Below are 19,285 nucleotides of genomic sequence, written 5' to 3'. Positions count from 1 at the left end.
TTTCTAAAAACAAATAAATAAAACTTATTTTTAAATCTTAAATTGATTTTTTTACCTGTTTCTTTTTACTCTCCTTATTGTGATGAGCAGAATATTTAAACATTCAACACATTTTAAATTGCTGTTGGATGTGGCTGGACCAGACCACTGTGCCTCCGGGGGAATCAGATCATGTCAGAGTTCTCTGCCCAGCAGGTGAAAACCCTCAGGATCACTGATGACTCAAAGCAAGGCAAGGTGGAGTTGTCCTGGGGGCTGAGGTGGGGAGAGGAGCTCTAATTGTCCATCCCTTTCCACCAGGGGACTTCAAAAAATTTTTTTTCCACCAAGGGACTTTTCATTTACCCTTCCAGTCCTGAGGAAACATGACCTCACTTGCCTTGACCAGCAAAAGGGGCAGAGAAGAGATTTGTGCAATACCTTGAACCACTTGGAACTCTGACCACCTGAGGTTCAAAGACCTGGACACTGTTGTTCCCACCTGGTGGTTTAGAGGTTTACACTCTGAGCAGTCCTGGTGGGCAGGAAGTGGTGCCTGGGAGTGGGCTGAGCTGACAGTAGAACCAGAAAAGGGGCCGCAGCATGGGAGGAGGACACAGTGGGCAGGAGGTTACTAGGTTGCGTCAAAAGGGGCACATTCTCACCCCCTTGGAGGCAAGGGGCTGACTCAAGGGAAACCTCTGGGGTGCAGATTCAAGGTCTTATCCTTTACACCTATATGACCTGTGGCAAGATCTTGGGCAATGATGGAAACTTTCTGACCCTTACTTGTCTGATCTGGAAATGTCTCCCTTATCTTCTGCTTCTCCTAGCAGCCCCTCCTCTCCCAGAGCTCCAGAGCTCCTCTGCTGGCCTCTCCTCCGGGTAGTTCTTGAGAAAAGGTGGAGGCAGAAATTTAGAGGTTGTTAGGTTCACCAGCAGGGTGCTCAGTCCTCCTAAGTCATCATGGGCTGTGTTCAGAGTTGTCGTTAGAAAGGTCTTTTGATAGGCCAGACATTTACCTTTGTGATGTCCCGGGTGATGCAACTTCTGTCCCTGCTTCGGCAAGAAGGGCTGCTTTCATTACCTCCCCTCCCCACGACCCCGCCCCACCCCGTTTCTCCCCGCCGCCCCCATCCCAGTTCCTTGACAAGTTTCAGCAATCATGCGTTTGGCTAATCACAGTCTTGCCACTAGGTGGCGCTGCCTGCCTGGTGCAACTTGGCCCTGCCTGTGCAACCTGAGCTCCATCAGCTGTACCCCTGCGCACTCCTGGGGACCAGGAGGCTCAAGCCTTGGTTTTAGGGGGCTCCCAGTCAAATTTAGTTGTCCAACTAATTTATTATTATAATGTAGTCTTTGATCATGCAGGACGATCTAGGGCTTAGGAACTGCTATTTGGAGGTGTCTGGACACCTTTAAAAATTGTTCCCAAATTACAAAAGTGATTATGTGTTTTGGAGAATTAACTCAGTGCCTTTTCAGCCCTTTCTGGAAGTAACTGCCATCCACAGGGGATTTGTACTCCCCTTCTTGATCATTTTACACACACACACACACACACACACACACACACATGAGAGAGAAAACGAGAGAGAGAGGGAGAAATCGATTTGTTGTTCCCCTTATTTATACATTCATTGGTTGATTCTTTTTTAAAGATTTTATTTACTTATCTTTAGAGAGGAAGGAAAGGAGAGAAGGAGAGAAGGAGAGAAAGATCAATGTATGGTTGCCTCTTGTGAGTCCCCTGCTGGGAACTGGCCTTTAACTCAGGCATGTGCCCTGACTGGGATTCGAACTGCGATCGTGTGGTTCGCAGGCCTGCGCTCAATCCACGGAGCTACACCAGCCAGGGCATTGATTGATTCTTGTATGCGCCTTGACCAGGGATCAAACCTGCAACTTTGGTGTACCGGGACAATGCTCTAATCCACTGAACTACCTGGCCAGGGCCCAGATCATTTTCTAGGAGCACAGAGGGCCAGGACTTTCTCATGTTTCAGAGCTGGAGCGGGTGGGCGAGGAGCAGGGTAGTGGGGGCAAGGGCAGCTGGGGGTGGGGCTGAAGCTGCATAACTTGCAGGGTGCAAGGAGGTGGGTGTGGCAGGAAATGCAGAGGGGCATGGCCACTCTTCTGGGCAGGGACGGGAGGCCAGATGGAGTGTGGGTGTCACATTTAGCAAACGGGGCTGTCACGGAAGATCCAGGGCCGGGTGGAATGACAGCGGTTTCATGTCCAATCCCTCTGCAGACTCTGCTGCAGCCAGCAGCCCTTGTTAGCTCATCTGCTGCAGCATCCCCATCTGGCCGTCAGCAGGTGTTCAGCTGTCTCAGTCCGTTTGGGCTGCTATAGCAGAATACTTTTGCATGTGGCTTATACACAACATACATTTATTTCTTGCTATTCTGAAGGCTGAAAGCCCAAGATCAAGGTGCCAGCAGATTCTGTGTCTGGTGGGGGCCCAGTTCCTGGCTCATAGATGGTTTCTTCTTGCTGTGTCCTCACATGGTGTAAGGGACAAGGGAGCTCTCCTACAAGGAGAAAATTCTGAGATGCCCTAAATTAAATTACAGCAGGCCAGAGGGTTGGATGAAACCTGAAAGTTGGCGTTCATGCTGCCTGTCGCTGCCAGAACCAGAAAGTAGAGACAGTAATTGAATCTTAATGGGCGCTTCATTCAGATATGGGTGGTCTGAGAGGACAGTGGGTGATGTAGACTCAGAAACCATCTTAACATCTCATCTCAAGCTGGCCCTTTTATAAGGGGAGTGGTAGGTAAGGGGCTTGGAAAAAAGGTTGATCTAGTAAGAACTGCAGCTCAGAGGCAATTTTCCTAGTACTTTTGGATCTGCTGATCAACAATTCTTTTTTTTTAAAGATTTTATTTATTTATTTTTAGACAGAGGGGAAGGGGAAAGAGAGGGAGAGAAGTGTCAATGTGCGGTTGCCAGTCGTGCACCCTCCACTGGGGACCTGGCCCACAGCCTAAGCACGTGCCCTGACTGGGAGTCAAACCAGCGACCCTTTGGTTTGAAGGCCGCACTCAATCTGCTGAGCTACACCAGCCAGGCCAACAATTTTTGAATTGCCTCACAGATGTTCCCTCCCAGGAACACAATGGCTCAGACACCATTTCCATCACTTAAAACACTGGTCACCTCCTCCAGCCACATGGTCTTGCATTCCAGTTCCTGGAATTCCTGTAATAAAAGCTTTCCACCTGCATTTATCACTTAAGCCTATCAACTCTGACTGAAGCTAAAATCTGGAACTCTTGAGTTCCCTGATTCGGAGCAGAAGACAAAAAGCGGTTAATTGGTTAACCACAACTGCAGTGTAAAACCAGCTGAAGACTGCTCACACTCCTTAGTGTACCTTGGAATTATTCAATTAACTTCCAGGTGGCTGTTGCTGACAAAGTCTTTTAAAAAGACTTCTAGCCTTGGAAGTTAATATTTATCATTTAACAGCACTAATCCCATTCATGGGGGCTCCACCCTGGTGACTTAATCAACTCCCAAAGGCCCCACCTGCTAATACCATCAGCACTGGGAGTTAGGATTTCAACACAGGAATTCTCCGAGGGCGCACACTCTCAGTTAGCAGCCCCCGCAGCACTGCCGAGTGAATGGGGCGACTTCCCGTCACACTAATTGTGTCCGGGAGACACAGGCTCCCACTGAAGTCAGCTGGGTGTAGGACACCCAGTGGGTGACAGAGCCATGGTCAATGGCTTTCTTGTTTGGCTGAGTCCCATGTCCCATACTTTGGTCATTCACAACACTATTTCCATCTCAGTTTTTTTTTAAGTTTTTTTAAAATGTATTTTTAGAGAGGGGGGAAGGGTGGGAGAAAGAGAAAGGAGAGAAACATCCATGTGTGGCTGCCTCTCCCGTGCCCCTTACTGGGGACCTGGCCTGAAACCCAGGCATGTGCCCTGAGTGGGAGTCGAACTGGTAACCCTTTGGTTCGCAGGCTGGTGCTCGTCTACAGAGCTACGCCCACTAGGGCCCCATCTCAGTTTTCTCATATCTTCGTCATTGCTTGTATTACTGTCATGGTTTGAGTTGTGTCCCTCCAAAATTTATGTCTATTTGGAACCTCAGAGTAGCACTGGGATGGTCTCTGACACCGACTATGTGGGTTTTCCCCCCATCATGCCAACCAGTTCTGACAGCAGGTGTGTGTCCAACAATCAGTTTGGTTCTGATATTATCCACCTGGAGTTAGCATCACAAGTTAAAAGGTTCAGCCCCACCCCCATTTTGTGTTTTTTAGAGATTTTATTTATTTTTAGAGGGAGTGGAAGAAAGGGAGAAAGAGAGGGAAATATCGATCAGTTGCCTCTCACCTACCCCCAACCGGGGTCACCCAGGCATGTGCCCTGACAGGGAACTGAACCAGCAAACTTTCAGCTCATAGGTGGAGGCTCAGTCCACTGAACCAAGCCAGCTAGAGCCCCAGCCCCACTGTAGACACCAGTCCCAGGTCCTGGGCCGCCTGTAGTTCTGAACCACCAGCTATAAATTCAGGGTTCCCAGGACTCCCCACTCCCTCAGGCTTAGTAATTTTTTAGACAGACTCACAAACCTCAGGACAGTTCTTTGATGTTACTGGTTTATTATAAAGAGTACAAATGAACTGCAAGAGAAAGGGGTGCATGGGGCAAGGGCTAGAGAGGCCCTGAGAACAAGAGCTTCTGTCCCCACAAAGTTGGGATGTCCTATCTTCCCATTGTGGTACCTGGATGTGTTTGCCAGCGTGGTCTTTCTGGAGATGATCCCCCATCATTAAGCTACCCAGGGAACCCCACCCTGAGTCACCTTATTGGCATAAACGCAGCTGTAATCTCTAGAGCTTCTTTGTGCCCTGGCGGGGTAGTTCAGTGGGTTAGAGCATCATCCCCAATGCACCAAGGTTACAGTTTGATCCCTGGTCAGGGTACATGCAAGAATCAACCAATGAATGCATGGGTAAGTGGAACAGCCCTGTTTGGTGTGGCTCAGTGGATTGAATGCCAACCTGCGAATCGAAAGGTTCCCTGTGAGGGCGCATGCCTGGGTTGGGGGCCAGGTCCCCAGTAGGGGGCGTGCGAGAGGCAACCAATTGGTTTCTTCTGCACGTGGATGTTTCTCACCCTGTCTTCTGCCTCATTTCCCCTCTGCCTGAAAATAAAGAAATAATAAACAAGTGGAACAACAAATCAACGTCTCTCTCTCTCTCTCAAAATCAATAAAATAAATAAATCAAGGAGCTCTTTACAAAAAACAAAAGACACACCTATGACTCAGGAAATCCCAAGGGTTATAAGAGTTCCGTGCCAGGAACTGAAGACAAAGACCAAATATCTCTCTTATTTGGGATCTTTTTTGAAAACAGGAGCTTTGAAGATGTCATTGAGGTAAGGGTGGGAATCAACCTGGGCTGATGGAGCCCACCAATCTTCCTGAAAGGCAGAGGAGGACACACAGAAACTCCAGAAACAGGGCTGGGCGAGGACAAGGGCAGAGACTCAGGCGAGGCAGTGGCCAGCCGAGGACGCCACGGGGTGCCAGCTGTCGCCAGAAGCTGGAAGAAAGGCCGGGGTGCGGGGAGCGCATTCTCCTTCAGAGCCTGCAGCGTGGCTCAGAAACCCCGCTGACACTTCGACTGATCTGATACGTCTGTCCTCCTGATATGTGAGAGAATGCATTTCTGCTGTTTGAAGCCAGTGAGCCTGTGGTGATCTGTGATGACGGCCTCGGGAGACCAATATTACTACTACTTCATTAATTTTGTAAAAGTTTTTATTTAACTTAAATGTTTTATCACGGTATCCACTGGTCACTGTAAGGTACTGGCTTTGCAGTGTTGGTGAGGCTTTTCAAAGGACGGTGACAAACAGCCTCTGGCCTGAGTGTCCGGTCCCCATACTCCCCCTACTGGTTGTTCCTCTAAAGTCAGGCCTCCACCGCAGCGCGGCCAGAGGCCGGAGGGGGTTGGCAACTCTGGCGCTGGCGCAAGGACCTGCCTCTCCAGGGACCCTGGGGTGACACCCTCACCCACCATGACCCCGAGTCTTCTGATGGTAGCTGACAGGAATCAGGATGTGCACCCAAATATTTGATAATTTTGGGCTGAAGGAAATTGCGAATCAACAGATGCAGGGAGCTCTCTGCCCTTCTCCTTGCTGCCTGGAAGCAGGGAATCCATTTCCCTTTCAGAAGGTGACACAGCTGACTTCCCCTTTGTGAAGGTGTCCCTGCCTGCTGTCCTAGGAAGAGAAGGGTGAATCCCCTCACGGGAGACGGAGAGCCAGCACTGCGAGGACAGATCTTACTTACTGTGACACCTCTGCATTTCTTTAGTTTTTCCGTTTACTTCCCAGTCATTTCCCCCACAATTGATAGTGCCTTGAAGCCCAAATCACCTTTGTTAAAATGATATATACGTCCCTGAGTCAAATTGCTTCTTAGAATTTCATTTATTTTCTGTGACTTCCTTTTTTGTAAGTATTAATAAAAATTGTGTGCCTTTTCTCCAGTTGGTCTGTTATTTGTTTAATTCACAGGCCTCAGCCACTGAGCCCAAGAGGGCAGGGGAAAGATCTCGCCTTCCAGACACAGCAGAGGTCCTGTTTCACAGAGGGGACATTGAGACTCAGAGAAGCAGCGACCGGAGGCTACGGGCTGCAGGCAAGGAGTGGCTGTTCCTTGGAGCCCCGAGGACACGTCTGAAACGGAGCCTGAGTCTCTTGGACCATTTGCACAGCGCCCCCTGGCCCTCAGAGCCTATTTCCTGGCCCCTTCTTTAGGCTTCCAGGTGATGTGGCTCAGGCCAGGGACTGAGGAGATGTGAACGTCAAGTCCCTCTTGGCCTTTTCATTCCATGGTTCCCCTCCCCTGTGTCTACTGGGCAACTTATGCTCACGCCAGCCTGAAGGTGTGGGCTGTGTGGGCCTGGGGTCCAGCCTCCTGGTGCTCGGCTGCAGGCTTGGCCACTGGGTTCCCGGGTACGTGGGGCTCGGGCAGTGGACTTTGTTCCCTGGCAGACAGATGGCTGCAGCTTCCCTGACTCTGGAGAGAAATGCATGCCCCTCCCCGCTCTTCTGAACAGTCCAGCACCTTGAGGGGGACCTGTGACAGACCGGGACAAGCCTCCCCTTGAGCAGACAGCTGCCCGGGAAGTCTGTGGGGGATGATTAGTGAATTTGTGTGGTTAGGAAGTACAAACCCTCTCTTGAAGGTAACCAGTAATGGGGTGGGGTGCGGGGGCAACCCTCTCTAGTTTCTTCCCGGACAGCTGGCAAGGACTTGGTTAAGCATCTCTGTCTTCGACTTTCCTGGGCCTGCTAAGGCACCCGGAATCCCTGGAGCTCTGGCCACCAGGCCTTGAGGGGCGGAGCTTGTCTGCCTCTTCTCTGCAGTCTGACACAACCCCCACATACTGCGAAGAGCTTGAGGCTGGAGAGCTCCAGGCTTTCATTCTCAGCTACTTTCAAAGCGCCTCCTTCCATGGTTCCCCCCCAAAACCCCGGGGGCGGGGGGGACACTGCAGTGGGGTAATAACCACTCCAGTCTGTAAGCCCTTTGATTCAACTATTTTTATTTTTTTTTAAATTTTTGAATGTCATGCAATAATTCACAGTCCCAAGCCCACAGTTTTCAAACAAGGTAGGAAAAAGGCAAAAAGAAGCAAAGGAAATCGGTGGTGGCGTTCTTTTTTTGTTTGTTTTTTTCTTTTGTTATTTCGAGCAGGACCAAATGTCAGGAAAAATGCTTCTTTTCTCAACCATTAATTTTTTTGTCCTTTTTAAAATTGTTTATTTTTTAAATCGATTTCTGCAGGCAGTAATTAATAGTAGGGTTTGGGATAACCAGCAAGCACTCCTGTGTGTGTCTGAGAACGGGCGTGAGCGTGTCTGGTGGAGGCCGGTGTGGGACGCTGGGCTGCGCTCTCTCCGCCACACACTGGCCACCAGCTCGCGTTCGCCGGGGGAAGGAAAGATCCAATTGAGATGATAAAACTCATCAATAGAAGCGATTTTTTTCTCCCCGTTTTTCTTTTAAAAATGTTTTTTTTTTTTTAAATTTCCATTTTCCCCAAGGTTCTCCAAAAATGGCTGAGTGAATTCGAATCCCTTGGCTGTGTGGTTTGTCTGTCCCCGCGGCCCCCGCCGTTAGGGGGCCGGGGCTGGGTGGGGGGCGCCGAGGGTTTCTGTGGGACACCCTGGTGTGTCCTGGCCCTGGGGATTCCCTCCAGAGTCCGGGGGGCTTCCGGCAGGTCCTCTCCCCGGCTTCCCCCGTGTGCTGGGCAGGTGGCAGCGAGGTGGCCTCGCGGCCCGGCCGCGGCTCCTCCCCGTGGGATGTGTGCGTGGGGTGCGCGGGGGGCGCCGGGCGGGCGCGGGTGCCACCTCGCCCGGGCTTAGCACCAGTCGTCGTCGTCGGTCTCGCTGTAGGCTTCGTGCAGGCCTTTCCGGGGGCCCGGCCCGCGGGGCCTGGCCAGTCCGTGGGCCGGGTAGTAGCCGTTGGGGAGTCGCCGGCCGTGCCGAGAAGGCGACGCGCAGGCAGGGCCCGCGGCCCGAGGAGTCCTGGGCGAGCACGTGTGTCGCGCGGGGGGCGGCGCGTCGTAGGGCGCGTCGTCCCCGACCCCGCCGGGGCCATCGGCCTCGTCGTAGTCCGAGCCCCGGTAGTAACCGCGGTGCCGGGGGCCCGGGGACCACTCGGAGGTGTGCGCGACAGAGGTTGGCCACCGCGTCCCGCCTTGGCGACATGCCCTGGGGGACTCGCTCCGGGCCGGGCCCCGACGCTCCATCGCCGGTGAGCGTCTGCTGCTGTGTCCCCCCTGCGGCTGCTCCGCTGCCAGAGGCTCGGCTGCGGCGCCTGGGTACCTCCGCGGGCCACTGGGGGCCGCCCGGCCAGGCCGCGCCACCTGCTGCTGCTGCGGCGGCTGCTGCTGCTGCGGGGGCCCTGAGCCTCCGGCCTTGCGGATCACAGGGGAATAGGACACGTGTGGCCGGGGAGTGGAGGGGGTCTGGGGGAGCTGGCGGCGGCCCCGCCGCGGAGTGCTGGTACCAGATGTTGAGGGGGCTGGGCTTCCACTTACGGAACTACTGCCCTACACGAAAATTGAAACAAAGGAAATCAAAAAAAAAGATACAACAAAATCAACCAGAAGGAGACAGGAGGAGACATGGGGTGGGGGGCGGGGTGGGCAAAGGAAAACCAAAGGAGGGCAGGAGTGAGGCCAGGACGGGGAGGAGGGGGTGGGGGACACAGGACATTTGAATGGAAAAAAAGGAAAAAAAGCAACAGCCACAGGGAGGAAGAGGAGGGGGAAGAGAAGGAGAAGGGAGAAGGGGAGGAGGGGGCGAAGGGGAAGGAGGGAGAGAGACAAGGAGGGCGGGGAAAGTAAAAAACCAACAGAACAAAGTGAAAAGAGAAATGAGAAATGGAGTTTTGTAAGTTTCGGGGTTAAAATAGCAGAAGTTTCAAAAATTACTCACAGGCGTCCAGAGGACAGAAATCATAATTGGAACAAAAACGGAAGCCGGGTTAAAGGAAAGCAAAAGGCAGCAGGGAGCCAGGGCCGCAATGAGCCCTAAGGGCTGGGCAGGCCGAACTCAAACATGATCCACAACCAAAGAGGAAGCAGCTGCAGGCGGCGGCGGGCGGCAGGGGGCAGTGTCCATCCTCGCCCAGGTTGCCCCTTGGCTTGGGAAGGAGCCCGATGGTAGGCAGGGCCAGAGATCACAGTGGGGAGTGAGGACCCTGCCCAGAGTGGCTGTGGGGGGTGGGGCCCCCCTCTCCTGGCCCTCCATGGCTTGGTCTGGGGGCAACTCCTGCCACACCCACCTGCCGGTGTGCCATGTGCTCGGGGCCCTCACTGGGTGAGCGGGACCATCGCTGGTCCCGTGCCCGGGCCCGGTGGTCAGGCCGCTCCTGGGCATAGCGCTCCTTGTCAGGAGGCGGGTGGTGGTGGTGGTGGTGGTGGTGGTGGTGTTGCCGGTGCTTCCGGTCCTTGGGCCGGCCCCGCTCCTGGTCGCGCTCCTTTGATGGCAGGTCCCCAGACTGGGTGGTCATGCTCAGGTCCGTCCCCAAGCCTAGGCCCGGTGGGGGTCACACAGACAGAAGGCCGTGAGGTGGGGCCAGACACGCACACGGGAGGCCACCAAAGTGGCCCTAGAGAGCGGCACCTTCCTCTGGACCAAGGGGGACCCAGTGGGTGTCGGGAGGCCAGTCTCCAGTCCAGGCCCCCTTGGCCCAGCTTGGTTCCGCTCAGGCCTCCTCTTCTAGCAGGTCTACCACCTCTGCCTTCTCTCCCCGCCCCTCCCCCCTCCCGTCCCCTGGTTCCTCTGGTTCCTGGACCCTGTTGGGTGGTGCACCTGTGTCCACGTCCGTGTAGCGGCCCAGGGAGCGCTCGGAGGCCCGATGGCCACGGTCACGGCGCCGCTGGTGGTGCCGCTGGTTCTCTTCAGGGGGCACCCTCTCCAGGGAGTAGTCATCCAGGCGCCGGGCCTTGGGGCCCAGCACAGAGGCCGAACGCTTCATAGGACTTGTGTCTGAGATGGTCTGGGGAGGACAGGTCGGCAGGCCAGAGTCAGCGGGTGGCACCAAGGGGACCTGGTCTGTCTTTCCCCATCAGCCGTCAGAGGTGAGGTATGACCACCCCAGGGGGTCAGGGGGCTTGGCTCCTGATCAGCCAGGGCCTGGGGATGCCTGTGTCCCCTCCCAGGCCCATCCTGGTTTCTGGCCAGGAGGCTCTCTTCTGTCTGATCCACCCCTGCCGCTTTTCAGGACCACCCCCAGGGGTACCTCCAGGCCTCAGTGTCCAGGCGTAGACACGCAACCTGGCTGGGGAGAACAGCTTTGCTCAATCTTGAGTGCAAACCTGGGAGCCCGGGCGCTGGGCAGAATGCCCTGCCCGCACCCCTGCCTGCTCTCCTGGAGGGTGAGAAGCCTCTGTCTCTTGGGCTGTCAGGCCTACAGGCTTGGGGCCAGGCACCAGCAGCCCCGCTCACTGTCCTCCTTGGATGGGGGGTCTGAGCTTTCCTGCCCATTTGAGGGGCTGCCCTGGCACTCTAGGTCCTGGGAAACCTTCCTGCTCATCCTTGGCCTGCAGCCCAGGAGCCTGTGAGCACTACACTGCCCCTGGGGTCAAGTCCTGGAGAGAGAGGCTTGTGGTTCTCTGTGTCTGGGAGAGGAGAGGAAGACAGGGTGGACATCCCCTAGGGCTCGGCCCAGCTGCGTGGTTGGTGGCACTGCCGGAGGCGGGGATTTTGAGGGACACAGGGCTGTAGGACCAGAGGGTCAGGGGTGGTCAGGGAAATGAGAAAGAGTAGGCTGCTCCCAGGTGTGTCTGGGGGAGCAGGTCAGGGTTCTTGAAACAACGGACTCCTGGCTTGGGCTCTGAAGAGAAGGGGTGGAGCAGGGGGAGAAAAGGGGACGAGAGGGGTGGAGCAGGGCCACCCCCCAGGGCACACCTGGGGCACACAGATAACAGAATGCGTGAGGGTAGGGCTCCACAGGGTGGGGGGTTGTCTGCAAAGGACGGGTGGGATTTGGGAGGGCAGAGATGACAGGACTCCCTCGAGGGGGGGTGGGCGGGAAGAGGGGGCCGGAGCCCAGCTGGGTGGCAGGAGGGCAGTACATACACTGAGGTTATTCCCACGTGGCCGGCCCCTTCTCCTCTGTCACAGCCCCACGGGATGGTGCACACAGAAAAAACAGAAAGAAGAAAATAAATATAAAAGCCAAGAGAGGGAGTGAGAGGTGGTGCATGAACCTGAGGAGTGAGGGAGATGGAAGGAGGAAAAGAGAGGTTAAAGTCCCTGGCAAGTGGGTGACCTCTGGCCCGGCTGGAAGTCCTTCCAGGGGCACAGAGGAGACAGACAGGAGACACCACAGACAGACAGATGGCAGAGGCACGAGACGGACAGATGGGACGGTGTGGCTCAGGCCTCTGGCCTCGGGGATCTGGCCCCGGGCTCTGCCTCATGCGATGTCTCCAGCCCTGGCTCTGGCTGACACTCAAAGCTGAGGGGGCAACTTGGAGGGGGGGCCATCAGCTGGGTTTGTCCCAACCCTCTTCTGGGGCTCAGCAGCTAAGTCCTGGGGGACACAGGCTGGCAGGATGGGGCTGGGCAGCCACATGCAGGCTGGGTGCTTTGCGCCCGAGGCCTAGGCAGCCAGGGGCCAGGCCCCTAGGTGACCCTGGCCCAGCCAGACAGCGAAGCCTTCCACCCCGTGCAGATGACCCAGCACAGCATAGGGCAGCCTTCCACAGTCAGACATGCTGCCCCACCTCTCGGGCCAGGCGGGCGGGCCAGCCATGCTTCTGGCTTCAGTCCCCATGGGCCTGAGCAGTGGACTCCGAGTACCCTCCCCAGTTCCCAGGGCCCTGCAGCTGGGAAAAGCAGCCACACACAAACACACACCCAGCACACGCCCCTGCCCCTCACCCTCCCCAGCAGCCCCCACAGAAACCAGACAGGACAAACCCCAGCTGTCCCGGGCCTTGCCTCAGACTCTGCCACCAGGTCCTAGGACCTGCCAGGACCCTGGGAGAAGACCCACTCGTGCATGTGTGTGCACGTGTATGAGAATGCACATGTGTCTGTGTGTGCCTATGTGCACGTTTTTGCTTGTGTTCTTGATTGCCGTCTCATAAGTCACCTTTACACACCCATGTGTCCTCCACACTCTCCGGCGTCAGCACCCCCAATCAGGGCAGAGCCAAACCGTTTGGCAGTGGCTACTGCATCCTGTCCCAGCGGAGCCCCTTTCTCTCTGCCCTTCATTGGAGATCAGAGGGCCAGGGCCCCCAGATGCCCCCAGTGTAGCCGGGCAGGGCCTGCTTGCTGTTGCCAAGGGCTCAGGAGGCCCCACCCCGGCCAGGGTCTGCAGAAGGAAGGAGACTCCCTGGGCTTAGGGAGGCAGGTCCACTTCAGGGCGGTGAGTAAAAGCCCTCACCTGGTTCTCTGCGGGGAGGCGGGGCATGGAGGCAGCTCGGGCCTGGCCTTCCATGGGGAGGTAGTGCTCACTGTCTGAGTAGCCATCTCGGCCCATCTCTCGCATCTCCACAGACTGCAGGGCAGATGGCAAGGCTGGGTGAGCCCCGGGGCTGGATCCAGGGCCCCAGGGGCAGCCTGAGGTGCATGAAGCCCCCGCCCCCGCCCTTCTGTTCCGCCCGGTGGGGACAGTGGGAGGACAGAGGCACCTGAGAGTTGGGCTGGCTGCTGGGCATGTCGGTCGGCGGCCCCCGCTCCGGGCTCCACGTGCCTGTCTTCTGGAACATCTCCTGGGCTCGCTGGGTCACCCAGGAAGGGCTCTCCTTGACGCCACTTTCGCGAGCCATCCTGCGTGTGAGACACAGGCCAGGGGGGCAGGGGGCCCTCCGAGGCCTCTGTGTCTGGGATTGGTACCCCCTGCCCTCCCCACCCCTCCTCCGAGCCACAGTGACACTCACAGGCCTCCTCCTGGGTCCAGCTGGGTGGAGGGCAGGGCGTTCTGGCCCAGCCCCCTCTCCTGCGTTGGTGACGGGGGCTCCATGCGCTGGAACATGAGAGGCGTCCGGTTCTGGGGGGGGGGCAGACAGCAGCATGTGTGTATGTGGGGGGTGAGTAGGGACGTGTGGGGAGACTGCGGGGGGGGACACATACTCAGGTCTCATCCTTTGTCAGCCCACCAGCCCCTTTCTTCCAAATCTACCCAGAACTGGGTCACTTCTCATGCCTGCGTGGCCCCCTCCAAGGTCTAGCCCCCTAATCTCCCACCTGAACCAGTGCTCCCAGCTCCAGCCCTTACTCCCCATGGCTGCCGGAAGGCAAGAACCGAGCTCTGCACAAAGTCACAACACTCCTCTAGCGAGCAGCCCCTTACTCAGAGCAAAAGTCAGAGTTCTTCCCGTGGGCCGCATAATCAATGTGTCTCCTCCCACAGCCCCTGCTGTTTGTTCTAGTCTGCCATGTGACCTTGTTGTTCCCCGAACTCAAACTCTCAGTCCTGCCTCCGGGCTGTTCCCCTCTGCCCAGAATGTTCTTCCCTCAGGTACCTTCTCAGCTCACTCTTTCATCTTCCTTCAAATCTCTGCTCAGAAGTCACCTCCTCAGGGAGGCCTCCCCTGACTAGCCTTTTCAAGTCACGCCCCTCTCCCCAGGCACTCTTTCTCATGTGCTGATTGTGTTCTGCCTAGCTCTATCATTCAGTCATTTGTCATCGTTGGCGTTTCTCAACTCGGCTGCTGGTCTGTTCCGCTCACGGCTGCACCCCAGGGCTGAGAACAGCACCTGACACACAGAGGACACCCCAGAAATGTTGGCAGAGCAGACGAATTAATCCAGGAGCAGACGAATTAATCCAGGTTACGTCTGATCTCTTCAGCACAGCCTAACGTTTCAATGACCTGCCCTGGGGCCTGGCCACACCCTACTGTTCTGGAGGGTTCTCTCACGGTGACAAGGCTGCTACACGGTGACAAGTTCTCTCTCCCAGCCTGGGCGACCGACGAGGGAAGAACCCTGGAGAAAGCTGTCAAGGCCTGGGCCCTACCTGCTCCTCACGCATGGCCTGCAGCTTCTTGGCTTTGCTTTGCCGGTAGTACTCCATGATCATCATGGCCGCGTAGATCTTCCCCACCGTCAGGTCCGTGGCTGGGGGCACAGAGCGAGCTCACTGTGGACGGGCCCTGTCTGCCCCGGTCTCCCAACCCTGTGCCTCCTCTTTCTCTCCCACTCTGTCCTGGCAGATCGAGGCCTGGGGCTGGGCCAGTCTGGGCTCTTACACTTATGAGGGGTGACCAGCAGGTCCAGTGTTTTCTGGGACAGGTTGGGCCAGATGGCCATCATCTCTTTCCGCAGCTCGGCATCCATCTGCTGTTTGTCGGCCCCTCCTGCAATGTGGGCACAGAGAGCCCCTAAGTGCCGGCTTGGGCACCCACCAGTCTCTAGGGCAGCCACCAAGCCAGCAGCTCCCGTCCACCCAGTGCCCTGAGGGGCTGGCCCAGAGGAGGATGGACCATGGGGGCTCTGGTCCTCAGCAGGAACAGGGCTGTGGAGCAGGTGTGTGGGGACAGTCCACATTGAGAGGGGCTGGATGGTCCAGGTTTAAACCTGACTGCCATCTGTGCAACTTAGATGTTAGTCTACTGCTCTGGGCCTCAGTCTCTCTGCCTGAGAAATGGGGATAAGAGCAATGGTACCTGCCTCACTGAATTATTTGATGACTATAGTAGTTAATGAGTGTGCGGTCTCAGGACAGCGTCTGTGGTAGAACCAACCGTTACCACGGCAGCCCATTGGCCTGGTGGACAGTTCTGACACAGAAGGTTTCCCCTCAACCAATTCTCTTCTTACCACTGATATGACCTTTGGCCATTGCCAATCCCTGGTCCCTCACCCCTGCCATGGTGGTCATTTTGCCAGTGATTCCTGGTCCCACTGATTTCTGCCTAAGTACAGGGTAGCATGACACACACTGGCCCAGTCAGTGGGTGGGCCCATGTGATGAGTTCTTGTCAGTGAGGCACGAGGAGAGCAAAGTGTCACTCTGGGTATTTCATGGCCAGTGAATGACCGTCCTGGGTTCTCTTTCACTGTCATGATGGCTGGTGATACTAGGGACAGTGGCTCTCTCAGGCCTGGCCCTTAAGGGACTGAGGAATAGAGTCCCTTTGCCAACCCGGGAAGGACACATTAATGGGAGTGGAAGTGAGCCTTCGTTGGTGTGAGACTACGGTGCTATTTGTTAGAGCAGCCCCGACGCCCCACTGCGGCCTCTCCTCTCTGAGCCTTCCCCACATCTTTCCCCAGGTCCAGCCTGGAGCTACCTCTGACAGCCCCGCCCAGCTTCTCCTTCTCAGCAGATGTGGGTCAAAGCACGGACATCCGCCAGGCATTCTGCAGAACTTTCATTTATTTTTGCCCACGTGATTAGAGACAGGTGCCTTTATTTCATGAAAAACCCTCCTAAAGGGCCTTTTTGCAGGTTACGCTCATAGGACATTGGGGCAACGGGAAGTGGAACTGCCTGGACCAGTGCAGTTGCCTCTGCCTGGGTCTTCCTGTCCCTCCTACAGCCGCCAGAGGGCACCTCTGAGCGCCTGAGTCAGTTGGGTGGCTCTTCTGCTCAGAGCGCGCCTGTCTCTGCTTCATCCAGGGTGATTGCCCAAGTTCACGGGGTTCTGCACAACCTGCCCTCCTTTCCTCTACTCCCCCCTCGCTCACTCTGTTCCAACCACACTGACCTTCTCACTGCTCCTCAAACATTCCAGGCAAGGTCTCCTTCAGGGCCTTTGCATGGACCCTCTTCTGCCAGGATCATTCTTTCTACAAATATCCACATGGCTCCCTTCCTCCTTCAGTCCCTGCCCCAACCCTTTATCAGAGAAGCTTTCTAGCTCCCCCGCCCTACTTAAAATAGCCAGCCCCTCATAGCCTTCCCGTGCCTTTCCCTGGCTTTCTTCTCTGTACTTATCATGTTGTTGTTTCCCATCTCACCCACTAGAGGGCGTGTTCCAGGGTCTGGTCCCTGATGCAGGGAACTGTGGTCACCAGGGTGGCACTGCAGGAGGTGGAGCTGATCTGTGGCCCTGCCACAGTTGGGAGGTCAAGACTATCATGGGAGACCCTTGGGAAAATCCCCTGTATCTGGGCTCAGGACCCTCGGCACCAACCGATGACAGATTTTCTTTCTTCCCAGGAGGCGGTTGGGAATACGAGCTATGTCTGCCGTCCACTCTAGCTAATGAGTGTCCAGGGGGACATTTCTCAGACAGACAGGAAGGGAAAGAAGAGAATGTGACATTTCCTGTTAAAAGTCACTCTCTCCTTACAGTGTAGATGTTCCTGTTTCTAGAGCAAAAACAGAAGACACCTGCTGTTACGGATGGAACTGTGTCCCTCCGGTATTCCCGTCGAAGCCCTCAGCCGCGACGTGAATGTATTTGGAGATGGGGGCTTCAGGAGGTGACCGAAGCTACAGGAGGACATACAGGGGGGTCTTTAATCCAACACCACTAATTCCTGTAAGTGAGGCAGCGACACCAGGGCTGTGTGTGCACAGAGGATGCAGCAAGAAGGCGGTGGGCCACCTGCAAGCCCAGGAGAGAGACCTCAGGGGAAACCAATCCTGGCAGCACCTCGAACCTGGACCTTGAGCTTCCAGAAATGTGAGAAAATAAATTCCTCTTGGTTAAGCCACCCAGCCTGTTATTTTTGTTACAGCCGCCCGAGCTAACTCAGACTCCTGTTCTTGGCTTCTGACGTAGGTAGGGGATTCTGGGTGGGGCTCCTGGGCCTCAGTCAGCACTGCTGACACTTGGGGACAGCCTTGGGGACAGCCTTGGGGCTGTCTTGTGCACTGGAGGATGTTGAGCAGCACCCACTAGACACCATCATACCTCCTTTCCCAAGTGCTGACACCAAACCTGTCCCCACATGTTGCCAAGTGTCCCCTGGAGGACCAAACCACCACTTTAGCCTCTTTCTGCTTCAATTCACTGGGAAGCCTGGCACTCAGGATTGTCACATGTGAACAAAAGGAAAACCTTAGAGGTTGCCTTGCTAGGGTCATGGGGTTCCCTCAAGGCAGAACCCCAAGTTTATTCCTCCTCTGGGTACATAATTGTTAACACCAGGGCTCCTTGGCACAGGGGGTCCCCCTGTACACAGGCAACAGTCACCCATGAACTCTCGGTGTCCCAGAGTTTGTCACCCAAGGGTCCTCCCTTCTGCCATCTCATTCTGCAGGCTTTTGGGTGAAGAGCCTCTGTTGTGGGTCCTGTCCTGCACACTCTGGGACATTCAGCAACCTCAGCACCCTGGCCTCAATGCACCAGATGCCACTAGCCCCAGCCCCCCTCAGCTGTGACAATCAAAAACACCTCCAGGCACTGCCCAGTGGCTGGGAACACAACAGCCACTGGTTGTGGCTGAGAAACACTGACTTAAGGTCTAACCCCTGACCTTGCTCCCCAGCCCTGGCCCTGCTATCTCTTTTCCCACAGTATTTTCCCACCTTTGAACATATTACACATTCGAGTCAGGGTCTTTGTTGTTTGTCGCCTGTTTCCCTGCAGCCCCAGGGGAGGTTCATCTCTCCTTTGCCGCCCTGTTCCACGTGCTGAGGACAGGGCGGGGCACGCAGCAGACCTGCAATGCACGTTCTCACTCGGTGAGCCTAGGCCAACATGGTGGCCCGTTTCAGGCAGAGAGCAATGTGTGGGAACACCCTTCTGTGGTTCAGGCAGGTCAAAGCCCCTCAGCCCCCATGATGCCCACCTAGAACCTTCAGGGCCACTTCAGACCCCATCTTCAGAGCCTGGTCTTTGAGGGATTAAAGGACAAGACGGTGCCCTTCAGCTGCTTGACCCTGTGGAGTCCTGGATCAGAGCGTGGGCTGGCCCTGGGGGGGCGTCTGTCTGGACTTGGCCCTTTCTACGACAATGGCAAAAGGCGTGTCTTTTGAAGTGGAAATCCCCCTGCCACCAGTGTCATGGCAGGGCTGAGGATGAGCCCAGAGGGTGCCGGGCAGGCGTGAGGACATCCGCACTAGTTCAGGCACTCCCCACAGCTTCTGGGGAAGCTCCTAGCCAGGCTGATGCCATGATTTCGACCCTGTGAGAGCCCAGTTGAGCCCGCTGAGACTTCTGCCCTACAGAACTGTGAGCCGATAAACAGCTGTGCTTTAAGCGGCTAAATTTGTGGTCATTTGCTACATGGCATAACTGGCTACTACAGTAACTGAAGCTGCTCCCTGAGCCTCATACTCACTAACTGTGACTCTTTCTTCCCCTCTGGGGGCTCCTCCTGCTCCCTCCACCTTCGCCTGCATGTTTCCCACTTTCAACAATATCGGTCCTCAACTTGTCCTCCTGTACCGGGCACTGTCCCACCGGAGGCTGCTGACCCCCGCCCCCCACCTCCCCAGCAACTTCTGGTCTCGGCTCCTCATCCCCCCACCCTTAGGACCCTGGAAGTGTCTCTGAAGTCTGGTCTGCCTTCTTCCTGATACATCAGTGGCATTGGCAGGGTGCAGCTCTGACCTCTCTCTTCAGCTCCCCAGTTTCCAAGTCTGCTGGAGGGTGTATGCAGCCTTCTTCCCGCTCCTCTCCCAACTTCCTTCCCTGCTGGTCAGGCTCGCTCTCTCTGCCCTGCCATCTCATCAGCTGACAAGTGACATCCTGTCTACTGCCAGGCTCCCAAAACCTACTCCAGGTGGAGGACCCTGACCCCCCCGCCACAGACACCCTGCTCAGAGTGAGCAGGGTGATCTGTCACAAAATCCACTGGTCACTCTGAGTCCTCATCTTCCATGGCTGCTTGGCA

General features: G+C 55.9%; 1 protein-coding gene across 2 annotated transcripts in view; it reads right to left on the bottom strand.

Moving 5' to 3' along the window:
• Positions 1 to 7,552: 7,552 nt before the first annotated feature.
• Positions 7,553 to 19,285, bottom strand: part of CACNA1A (calcium voltage-gated channel subunit alpha1 A) — a 205,476-nt gene continuing 193,743 nt past the window's right edge. For both annotated transcript variants that reach the window (XM_037041840.1, XM_037041841.1), the window contains exons 39-47: positions 14,743 to 14,850; positions 14,511 to 14,611; positions 13,429 to 13,538; positions 13,180 to 13,318; positions 12,933 to 13,046; positions 11,615 to 11,650; positions 10,346 to 10,532; positions 9,816 to 10,063; positions 7,553 to 9,078 (exon numbers count right to left, since the gene is read on the bottom strand). In XM_037041840.1, coding sequence (XP_036897735.1) covers positions 8,386 to 9,078; positions 9,816 to 10,063; positions 10,346 to 10,532; positions 11,615 to 11,650; positions 12,933 to 13,046; positions 13,180 to 13,318; positions 13,429 to 13,538; positions 14,511 to 14,611; positions 14,743 to 14,850 — 1,736 coding nt within the window. In that variant the 3' untranslated portion in view covers positions 7,553 to 8,385. The remainder of the gene's footprint in view (positions 9,079 to 9,815; positions 10,064 to 10,345; positions 10,533 to 11,614; positions 11,651 to 12,932; positions 13,047 to 13,179; positions 13,319 to 13,428; positions 13,539 to 14,510; positions 14,612 to 14,742; positions 14,851 to 19,285) is intronic.

The sequence above is a fragment of the Sturnira hondurensis genome, unplaced genomic scaffold, assembly GCF_014824575.4.
Source record: "Sturnira hondurensis isolate 20B ecotype Veracruz unplaced genomic scaffold, ASM1482457v3 Scaffold0003213, whole genome shotgun sequence".
Lineage (NCBI taxonomy): Eukaryota > Metazoa > Chordata > Mammalia > Chiroptera > Phyllostomidae > Sturnira > Sturnira hondurensis.
Note: the sequence above shows the minus strand (reverse complement) of the source record. Positions and strands in the feature narration are given on the sequence as shown.